The 11,115-nt window shown below is 67.4% G+C and overlaps 1 protein-coding gene across 1 annotated transcript; it reads right to left on the bottom strand.

Annotated features, from left to right (window-relative positions):
- Positions 1–3,328: 3,328 nt before the first annotated feature.
- Positions 3,329–5,598, bottom strand: APLN (apelin). Its single transcript, XM_075106521.1, has 3 exons — positions 5,424–5,598; positions 4,208–4,379; positions 3,329–4,113 (listed from the first exon to the last, which is right to left on the bottom strand). Exons 1-2 carry the CDS (start codon positions 5,485–5,487, stop codon positions 4,213–4,215), a joined length of 231 nt encoding a protein of 76 aa, XP_074962622.1. The 5' UTR covers positions 5,488–5,598; the 3' UTR covers positions 3,329–4,113; positions 4,208–4,212.
- Between the last annotated feature and the right edge of the window lie 5,517 nt (positions 5,599–11,115).

Genomic DNA, 11,115 nt, shown 5'->3' with positions numbered 1-11,115 from the left:
CCTCCGGCCCTGCTGGCTCAGCAACTGGAGCAGCGGTGGAGAAAGCAAGCGCGTCCTGCTGCAGGAAACGGCCACTGGTGTCATCTCCATCTGCTTCCTGCCGGCTCCTTGAGAGCAGGGCTGTGCCCGGGCAGCTGCTCCCAGCCCCGTCACGGAGGGGACCAGTGCAAGGTGCCGGCATTGTTCCCGCGGCCGCCACATTCCTGCCACTGCCGGCGGAAATGCCGGAGCGAGCACGAAGCCCTGCCGCTCCCCGGGGATGGGGCTGAAGGCTGGGCCTGCTCATCCTTCAGGCTCGGCCAGGGGCACGGGGGTCCTCGGGGGAGCCCTGGAGGCTGTTGGGGTGCTGTGGTGCGCCCTGCGTGGAGGTGGGGGGCTCACGCACACCTCTCAGCCCACCACGGGCATCGGGGGACTGGTGGATGCTGATGATGCCTGGATGGTGGGACTGGCGTAGCTGGTAGCATCCCAGCAGCGGGCACCTGCCACGAGCAGGCAGGCTCAGCCTGTGATTTTGGCGTGGCCAGTGTTCCATGTTCCCCCTGGATGTCCATCACCAGCCCTGGGCAGGGCGCTGAGCCCTGCCTGTCCCCTGGGTGCAGCCAGAGGCCCCCAGCAATGGTTCATCCCATTCCCATCCCCTCTCGAGCGCACCTGGCATCCTTGTTTCCCCAATCAGCGAGAGAGGACCCAGCAGAGCACCTGTCCTCGCCACGCCAGGACTGGCACCTGCACGCATGCCCAGGGACAGCAGCCCCAGGGACACTCTGCCCTTGTGCCCCACCGCCCACACTGCCGCGGCTCCCGCCGCGGCGCAGGGGCTCGGGCACTGGTGCAAGGGAGCTGCCACGGCATGCAGTGCTCGGGGAGCATGGCGGAGCCTGCAGCCTCCCACCTGCCTGCGGGCAGTCAGCCAGGCCAGGAAAAGCCAGAGATTCCTTAGGTCTCCCAGCCCAGGAGCCTTTTCCTCCAGCACCGGCTGGCCACAGCCCAACCGGGGGGGTCCTCCCTGGCCTCCTCCTTCCAGGCTGGCGCAGGAAGGCTGGGGTCAGGCCTCAGCTGTGCATCCCCTGGCCGCAGCCCAAGGCCCCCACACTCGGGGCTGGGCGATGCCTGGCGGGGCTGTGGAGCATCGGTGCCTCGCCAGGCATGGGCCGCAGCCATCTGCTCCAGGGGAGGCTGCTGGGCTGGCCCCCCGCTGCCTGTCCCGCCTGCACCCAGGCACCCCGCTGCGGGAGTTTGTGGGCAGGGTGCTGGGTGCCTGCAGCCGGTGTGGGGGAGACCCATCGGTGCTGGGGCTGGTTTGAGATGCGGGGGGAGAGCCCGCCCAGTTCAAACCATCAGCAGCAGCACCATAGGGTAGCAGTGGAGGAATGGTACCCCCACCCCCACATCCCAGGCCAGCCAGAGAGGGAGTTGGGGTCAGCCGGGGGGGCTGTGGCCAGGGGACCACATCCTGCTCCTATCACAGCATCGGTGGCAACGCTGCCGCCGGCCCCGGGAGGCTGATGGGGCTGGAAACAGCGAGCTGGCAGCCATCACCCACCCACTGCATCCCACCGCGGGCACGGGCGGTGGCGAAGCGGGTCCCGGAGGCACGCGGTGCGGCCGGCCGCCACGGCGGGCGTGGGCAGGCAGCGTGGCAGGAGTGCGCTGGCGCGTGGCCGGGGAGCACATCCCTCCCCGGTCCCGGAGGATGAGCTAATGGAGGCCAGCTGGGCCCAGCCCTGCTTCCCCCAGGCTCTGCTCCCAGCCCCGCAGCTGCAGCCTTTCCGCTCCTCGGCGGCCCCTTTAACCCCCTCCCCGCTGGTGCTGCCACCCGCCCGTGCCCCCCATGGCTGCCATGCTCCCCTGCTCGCAGCCCCACCACGGTGCCGGCGCTGAGCTGCCCTCCGCCAAGGACGTCGCTCATGGGAGGCCTCCTGCAAACAGTGTGTTGTTTGGGGGCCCCGCGCAGGCACTGCCTCACTTGGAGATCCCGGCTGGGGCTGGGGGAGGTCCTGTCCTGGGGGTCCCATCCCTTTGCAGGGCTCAGCCCCCACCTACAGGGACCCTCAGTCTGCTGAGTCCTGACCCACTGCCCCCCTGCATGGTTCCTGCTTGCTTGCAACCCTGGGCAGACAGGGACAGCAGGGATGGGGACACCAGGGTCAGGGACACCAGGGATGGGGACACCAGGGACAGGGATGCCAGGGAGGGAGGTGCCAGGTACCAGGCACCCACAGCTGCTCCTCTCTGCGGCACTGTGCGGGCAGCTGCCCCGGGCTGGTGGGGTCAGGCTGGGATTTTGCAGCCACTGGGGCTGCCTGAAGACAGCAGCAGAGTCAAATGGAACCAGTGAGAGAGCTGTGCCCAGGACTGGGCTGCCATCCCGCAGCAATGGGGTGCCCGCCTGCCCTTCACCAGGGGCTGGAGCATCCCGGCGAGGCGCTCGGCAGCAGGCAGAGCCAGCTCCAGCAGCTGCCTTGCGATCCCTGCCTGTCCTGCTGGCCTCATCACCCCCCTGCCAGGGCCAGGCCAGGCGCAAACCCTCCTCGCTGCCGGACATGGGTGCTGCACCCTCAGCTTCACCCGCTCCCGCGGGCGCTGGTAACCACAGCAACGGCAGCATCGCGGGAGCAGGGCAGGAGCACCCACGCCTCCCTTACAAGGCGCGGCCTCACAAGAGCTGTCACCCCAGCAAAGGCCTCAGCTAACGGGCTGCTTGAGTCCCCAGACCCGGCACGGACAGTGCCTGGGGGACAGCAAGCAGGATGGGCCAAGCCACGTCCCCTCCTCCGGGCATGAAGCATCCCCCCAGCATGAAGCCTGTCCCACCTCCTTGCGCCCCGCTTTTACAGCAGTTGTTACCCCTCAGCCCTTCGTCACACAGCTGATGCCCGCCACGGAGGAGAACTCAGGTGAGCAGAAAAATAAACCCCAGAAGAGGGGTAAAGGCAGGGGAGGTTTGGAGAAGCGTTTGCAGCCAGGGTCTTCCCTCCACGGCCGAGAGTCCCCCCCCAGCCACTCACCCCACGCTGCTCTGGCTGGAACCAGCAGCCCTGTGCCCTGCCAGCGTCCCCTCCTCCATCCCCCAGCCCCTCTGCAAGCTTGGGGGATGCTGACCTCCTGTTTTCCCAATCTCCTCCCCAGTTTTACAGGCCAGGCAGCCCTGCAGCTTGTTTCTCTCTCTTTGCTGGGCATCTTCTCTGCCAGCACCAGGCTGGGGAAGGGGCTGCCTTGGCCCCCAGCACCACTGAGCAGCTCCAGGAGGGAGCAGAGGGCCCCTGGGAGCCCCCACCACGGGCAGGTGAGCAACCCCTGCCCACACCTCCAAAAAAAAGTATTTACTGTCATCATAACTCTTTATTATAAAGAGGTATTTACACAGAATATAATCTTTACAGACATGAGAGACACAGTCAACGGGACCCAGCAGCACTCAGAGCAAGGGGCCCTCCTTTGGCATCTATCAGTGTTTGACACAGAGACCCCAGTGCCGCCCCACTCTCCCACCATCCCATGGCTTGGAGCGGGCAGAAGGGCTCAGAGCCCCACTTCATGTCCTGGGTGGGCACCCCATGCCTCAGGGGTCCCCAGAAGGTAGGTCTGCCAGCGGGAAGGACCCCACGTTCACCGGGGAAGGGCGGGCAGCTCACCCAGGGTACAGGATTAGCACCATGGGAATAAATAGACCCCGCCCCAGGACAAGCTGTGTGCTCACCCCAGCATGCGGGTGTGTGGCACAGGCAGGGCAGGAGCCCCCAGGGAGCTTGCAGACCCCTGCAGAGAAGCTCCTCTGCCTGAGAAAGTGCTTTGCGCAAAGCCCAGCAAGTCGATGCCCAGGGCAGCCCCACACGCCCCGGGACAGGGGCATCGCAGCAGTGCCCTGCCCCACCACGAGCTCCATGGGCGACCTTCTCCCAGCCAGCCCAGGAGGCGGGCAGGGGAGGCAGGAGGCACCCACGGTGCCAGACATGGTGCCAAGGCCCCCAAGGACAGCCGCAGGGAGGAGGTGATGTCAGCCGAGGGCTCACAGGTGGGACCCCATGCTCGGGGCCGGGAGACGAGCAGAGCAGGCTAGGACACAGAGCGGGCGATGGGAGCCGCGTCCCTGGAAGGCTGGTGGCAACTCTGCAACACGAGCAAACCCAGGTACGTGTGAGTCCCCTCCAGGCCACAGCACGTGTGCTTCCTTGTGTCCCCCCCCCGCCCTGCTGCTCCTCACCTGCCTCAGAAGGGCATGGGGCCCTTGTGGGAGAGCCGGGGCCGGGGCCGCCGGAACCTCCGCCAGCCGCCCTGCCGGTGCCCAGCCCCACGCCGCGCGCTCTGCGGCCGCACCAGGGTTCGGATGAGGCCATCCTCTGCATCCTTCCCATCCGGCGCCTGGCCCAGCGGCCCTGGAGACGGTAGGAAGAGCATTAGCATTTTTCCTTGGAAATGTTCAACACCCATCTGGACTCAGTCCTGTGTCCCTGCTCAAACAGGGGGTTGGACGAGGTGATCTCCAGAGGTCCCTTCCAAGCCCTTCCATTCTTGGATTAGCTGGGTCCCCCCTACCCCGCACACGGGACGGGGATGCCATGGGGCTTGCCTGCACCTCCGCTGCCCGTCCCAAGGCAGGCAGGGCCGGGCAGCGCCGTCGGTTTCCTGAATTGCCCCCAGCAGGAGCCATTCGCCGGCCGAGTGTTTCCTGCGTGGAGGCGGCCAGGCCACCTGCACCGAGCATGGCCACCTCGTGCGGCCGCTGCCACCGGCCTCGCCAAGGGGCACGGAGCAGCCCAGCCCCGGGCTTTGGCCCCCAGCCCCCGCCAAAGCCACCCTCCCGTGCCCCGCTCCCTGCCAGCGATGGGCAGGGCCCACCGGGACCCTCGCCCCCTCTCCCTGGGCACTGCCCCTTCCCTGCAGCCTGCTCCCCCCCGGCCCCGGCCCGCCTGGAGAGATGCTCCGGCGCCAGCAGCGGTCCCAGCACCGCCAGTCCCACACCAGCACACGTGTGGCAGCGCCCCGCCGAGCCGGGAGCGGGACGGCACCGGGGCCGGGGCTCCCCGGCAGCACCCCGGCGGTGCCCGGGGCTGTCACCGCGGCACCAGGCGGGTCGCGCCCCGGCAGCCGGTGGCAGTGACGGCCCTCCGGCCCTCGGCCGGCTGTTGTTCTGCTCGGCCGCCCGAACGGACAGGGGGGGTTTGTTGGCACCATGAAAAGCGCTTTGTCCTGCCCAGCCCGGCGGCAGCGGCTCCCGGCCGGCACGGGCAGGGGGTGCCGGCCCCCCCGAGCGCCGCTTAGACCACCCTGCCCACGGTCACCCGGGCACGGTCCCCTCCATCCTCCCCGCCGCCAGCCCGGGCGCCGGGCGATGCCGGACCGGGGGAAGCGGGGGAGGAAGGGGCCCAGGACGGCGCGGAGCCTCGGTCGCCCCCCGGCCCGGGGGTCCCGGCACTCACCCGCGGCGGCCAGGGCGAGCCAGAGCAGCAGCAGCAGCGCCAGGAGCCAGCGCGGCGCGGCCATGCTGGGGCTGCGGGGCGGCGGCGGGGGCTGCGGGGCGACTGCGGGACGGCGGCGGCGGCGGCCCCGCTGCGGGGGACCCGCATTTGTAGGCGGTGAGAGCCCGGCCCGGCCCCGCCGCCCGCCCGGTCATGTGGCCGCCGGGCCCCCGGGGGGGTGTCCGCCCCCCGCCCCGCCCCGCCCCAGCACCCGCACCCCGCCCGGGACAGCCCCCCAGCCTAAGCCCCCCGCCCGCACCCCCTCCTGGGGATCCCCCGCCCACATCCCCCCCCTTAGCCTAGCCCCAGGGCTCTGGGACAGCACCCCACCACCACCCACCACCCACCACCCCCCGCAGCTTGGTTCTGGGATCCTGGAATCCCCACCCAGCCTGGATTGGGGACCCTCTCCCACTCTGGCCCCTGAATCCCCCTCCCAGCCTGGCCCACGACCTCCCACCCAGGTTGGCTCTGGGACCCCCCGCACCCAGCCTGGCAGCCAGACCCCAGCACTGCTGCCAGCTTGGCCCCAGCACCCCCACAAAGCCTGGCTCTGGGATGCCTCCTTCCATCCTGGCCCTGGTACCCCCCTCCCAGCCTAACCCTGGGACACTGAGACCCTCCACCTGGCCTGGCCCAGTCCCCCTTCAATCCCACCCTCCCCTTCCCTGGCACCCAAGGGGGCAGGAGACTGTCCTGGCACCCCTCCATGCCCACCACCCCTGGTGGCTCCTGCCCCTGTGCCCCCACTGCCAGGTGGTGCCCACAGAGGGGTCCGCCTGCCCCCCATCCTGCTGCCCCTCAGGTCATCCAGCCACTGCCAGCAGGGGCACAAACCCCCCTCTGCCAGGGGCACAGCGAGGGTGCCGCTGCCTGTGCGGGTAGGGGGGGACAGGCCACCACTGTGGGGTGAGCACTGCAGACCCCAGCTCTGCACTGCATGGCCAGGGCCCCCAGTGCACAGAGGTGCAGGCTGCAGGCACTAGACCTGTGTGGCCTGGGTGCTGGCTGAGCACCAAAGCAGCCCCTCATTTACCCAGGTGTGTGGGTCCAGCAGCTGGCACGGTGTTGTGGCGGGTGACAAAGGCAGAGCTGCAGTCTCCCGCAGCCTAGGGAACCCCTCATCTGCATCCGGGCGCTGCCAGGGAGGCCGTGGGGAACCACACACCATGCCAGGACATCACCCTTCAGCCCCAACAGACACTGCGGGGAGGTTTGGGGAGGCCCAACCCTGTTTGTAACACTCCCCTCCCCAACATCCTGGGGGTGAGGGCTGCGGGACCCCCCCATGCAGCCCTTCGGGGATTTGGGGCTGGGAGGTGGCAGCTGGGGAGGGGGCAGTCAGGGCACACTGCGAAACCATGCGACCCAAGGACTGACGCGGTGAGAGCCGCAGCACAGAGGGGACAAGAGGGGCTCTGCAAGCCAACAGTCAGAGACTCCTCCAGGTCCAGGCCAGTGGCTGAGGGTGGGGTGTAGGTACAGGTATGTATCGGGTTTGCGTGGCAAGGGTTTGGTAGCCAGGGGCTACAGGGGTGGCTTCTGTGAGAAGCTGCCAGAAGCTCCCCCACGTCCGATGGAGCCAACGCCAGCCGGCTCCAAGACGGACCCGCCGCTGGCCAAGGCCGAGCCCATCAGCGATGGTGGCTGCGCCTCTGGGGTAACGCGTTTAAGAAGTGGAGGAAAAAAAATCTGTGCAACTGCAGCTGGAGAGAGGAGTGAGGACATGCGAGAGAAGAGCCCTGCAGACACCAAGGGCAGGGAAGGAGGGGGAGAAGGTGCTCCAGGCACCCGAGCAGAGATTCCCCTGCAGCCCCTGGTGAAGGCCATGGTGAGGCAGGCTGTGCCCCTGCAGCCAGCGGGGACCCCACACCAGAGCAGGTGGATGCCCAAAGGAGGCTGTGACCCTGTGGGAAGCCTGTGCTGGAGCAGGTTCCCAGCAGAACCCTTGGAGAGAGGAGCCCACGCTGGGGCAGGGTCCTGGCAGGACCTGTGACCCCGTGGGGGACCCACGCTGGCGCAGTCTGTTCCCGAAGGGCTGCAGTTGGGAAAGGGACCCACGGTGGAGCAGTTCGTGGAGGCCTGTCTCCCGTGGGAGGGACCCCACACTGGAGCAGGGGAAGGGTGTGAGGAGCCCTCCCCTGAGGAGGAAGGAGCAGCAGCGACAGTGTGTGATGAGCTGACCACAACCCCCACTCCACATCCCCCTGCACTGCTCGGGGGGAGGAGGTGGAGAAAATTGGGGTGAATTTAAGCCCAGGAAGAAGGGAGTGATGGGGGAAAGGTGTTTTTGTTATTGTTTCTTATTAACCTACTCTGATTTGATTGTTAATAAATTAAGCTAATTTCCCCAAGCTGAGTCTGTTTTGCCCATGATGGTAATTGGTGAGTGATCTCTCCCTGTCCTTATCTCGACCCACAAGCAAGCCTTTCAGCATATTCTTTCCTCAGGGGAGTGGGAGAGAGGCTGGGTGGGCACCTGGCATCCAGCCGGCGTCAGCCCACCACTGGGCGCAAGGTATCACCCCTGAAAAAAGTGGGTGACAAGTACAACCACACCCTGGGGCAGCAGCTGCCAGGTGAGCCGGGTGGCCCTGCCTTGCCGGCACCCCAGCAGCGTACAGACGGGGCTGTGCAAAGCAGCTGTGCTGGGGGGCTGTGTGGGGAGAGAGGGGTGTTTGGGGACTCTAGGTGGGGCTGAACAGGGTGATTGTGTGTTGGGCTGTGAGGATGGACTGGGGGGGCTGTAAGAGGGGCTACAGGGGGTGTGTTGGGGGCTGTGAGGAGGGGCTGTACTGGGTGTGTGGGTGTGAGGAGGGGCTACAGGGAGCATGTGGGGACCACGTTGCAACCCTGCATGTGTCTGTAGGCACCGTGGGAGGAGGACATCCTCTGCGCCTGTTCCGGTCCTGCTGGTTGTGCCCCACCACCACCACCGCAGCCTGGCTAAGGGCTCTGGGCAGGTTCGCCTGCAGCCCCTACCAGCATTGTGCACCCCCAAAGTGAGGTGCTCCTTCAGGGGGGCCCAGCTCACAGGGCCCAGGAGGGCCCCATCCCTGCAGGCCAGCTCCCAGGCTCTGGGGTGCAGCGGGGACCCCCAAGGCCCAACCCCTGGGCATGCATCACCTGCCAGCCTTCAGGGAAGGCGGGTGCAGGCAGCCCTGCCTTCTCAAGGGACTGTCACAGCATCCCCGTGCCACTGCTGGCTTCCGCATTCCTGCGCCGTGCACTCCCTCCCGACCCGCGTCCTGTTTGCCGGGCGCGTCACCCCGGCCTGAGTCACCCCGCGGCCTCCGCAGGTGACGGAAGGCCCACAATAGCCCACAAAGGGAGGATGTCCCCCCAAAGCCTTCCTCCGGCTTGTCTTCGAGGAAACCTCCCGCGGGAGGGAAGGGCCCCACCGGACGCGCAGTGGCCGATGAGCTTCGTCCTGTTGACGCTGGCTTGCTCGGAGCAGCATGCGGCCCCAGGGGTCCCCAGGGACAGCCGGTGCCACCCCCCCATGCTGGGCGGGGAGGAGGAGGGGAGGGACAAGGAGCCACGGGGCTCATGCTGACGCCGTACCTGTGGGGATGGACAGGCCAGCCTCAGTCCCATCCCTTGGATGTGGGTTGGGGGGTGGCTTCAGGGATGGCATCGCAGAGTTGAGCTCAGAGCTTGGGAATAAGGGGGTGGGGGGACACCCTTGCCACCGTGCGGACCCCACGGGATGGGGCACGCAGCTGTGCGGTGAGGGGTGGCCGGCAGGCAGGGCAGTGGGGGACGGGGGACCCCGGGCACGGCGGTGGGTGCAGCCAGGCAGGAACCAGGCGGGGAGGATGGAAGTGTCATTAGCACGTTTCACTAATTAGCAGGACGGCTGCAAACCGCTGCCCGACCGTCACCACGGCAACGGCGACACACATCCTTGAGAAACTTTTGTTGCCATAACAATTACAGGCAGCTTTGGTGTCACCCTGCGTCTGTCTCCCTCCCGTCACTGTCCTGCCCGTGCTGGGGGTCGTGGGGCAGGGGAGCCCCCACGACACCCCCCTGGGCTCCTCCGCGCCAGGGACCGGCGGGTGATGCCAGGCAGTGGCAGCCTGAGAGCATTCGTGACATGAGTGTGCCAGGCCTCGGCCCGGCTGCAGGCAGGGACAAGATGGCAGAGGGACCACCAGGCTTCTCTGCTGCCAGCCCCTGCGCTGCACCGGGGCTGCGGCAGGACGGGGGGGTGGGCAGGGCACAGGACAGCGGGACAGGGGTCTGTGTGGCTCCACAGCGCGGTCCTGGTGCCACCTCGTGGCGAGCTGGATGCCGGTGACACAGCTGGACAGATGCTGCGGTGACACAGCCGGAGGGTCACTGCACGGAGCGGTCACCCCCGCAGTGGCACAGCCGGACAATCCCCCGCCGGCCCGACAGCCGCTGCGCGGGCTGAACAGTGGCACAGCCGGGCCCCCAACCCTCCAGTCCCAGGGCCAGGCTGCTCCCCACTCCAGCGCAATGGGGGGCTGCCCCCACACTGCAGTGGGGCTGGTCACCGGCCCCACGGGGGTGTGCCGGGGCGCAGAGCCCCGAGCCCTGCACCCCTGCCTGCACCCCAGCCTGCATCGTACCCATCTGCAGCAGCAACCATGTGCACCAGCCCCCAGAGCAGACTAGCGGGTTTGTGCCAGCAAAAGTAGGGCTGGAGGGTAGGGGGAGGAGGCTGGGACAAGAGGGTGGCCAAGGGGCTGCGGTGTGTGCCCTGGTGCTGGCAGGCGCTGCGGCAGCTGGTCCCACCTGCAGCCCACCGCCCGGTGTGCTCCCGCCATCCTGGCTGTCCTGGCACTGTGAGCTTCTTCACGCTGGGGGACAAGACTGGTCACCCCAAATCCCAGCACCTGGAGAGGCAGCCTGTGCCGGTTCCCTTAGTGCTGCCGTGAAGCCGGGATGGGACATGCTGGCTGCCCTGGGGCTCATGAGGATTTCTATTGCCATTCAAGATTCTTGAAGGATACCACAGAGGTGCTGCCACATTAAATGGGTTAAAAACTGGCTGTCCAACAGGTCATGAAATGCTGCTGGGAGGGGCAGCATCTCTGAGCTGGTCCCTGGCTCCCACCCCTGGCCTGGCTCTATCCGGCCTCATGGCCATGCCTGTGCCGGGCAAGCAGAGAGCACGTGTGAGGTGGGGCAGGGACCCACAGCTAGAGATGGCCCCAGGAGAGGGGCATGGCTGGGCAGGGGGGCTGGTGAGGAGGAGGGAAGTGGCAGCAGAGGGGTGGCAGGCATCCTGCAGAATCAGCAGAGCCCAGGAGCCAGCCGGCCAGGGGCTGGGGCTCGCAGGGATTTGATGCCCAGGTTTCCCAAAGGACCATTTTCAAGGAGGTTTATTTGTAAAGCAGGACCTACCAGACCTCCTGCAAATTGCATCCTGCCACACAAACCACCAAGTGCAAGGTCCTGCCCTGGCGGCAGTGAGGTCCTTCCAGCCTTCTCCCAGGGTTTGCCCTCAGCATGTCCCGTCCCTGCCCTGCACTTCACCCGGTCCCATCTCCGGTTCACCCGCCTCCCAGTGTGTGTTCATGCCACGCAGCTGGCTGTACCCTCAGACGGAGCCGCAGGGCCGTTTGGCAGACAGCTGGCTGCGACAGCGATGCTGCGCCCACCCTGCGGAGCAGCAGGGCCG

Source organism: Phalacrocorax aristotelis, chromosome 11 (assembly GCF_949628215.1).
Source record: "Phalacrocorax aristotelis chromosome 11, bGulAri2.1, whole genome shotgun sequence".
Lineage (NCBI taxonomy): Eukaryota > Metazoa > Chordata > Aves > Suliformes > Phalacrocoracidae > Phalacrocorax > Phalacrocorax aristotelis.
Note: the sequence above shows the minus strand (reverse complement) of the source record. Positions and strands in the feature narration are given on the sequence as shown.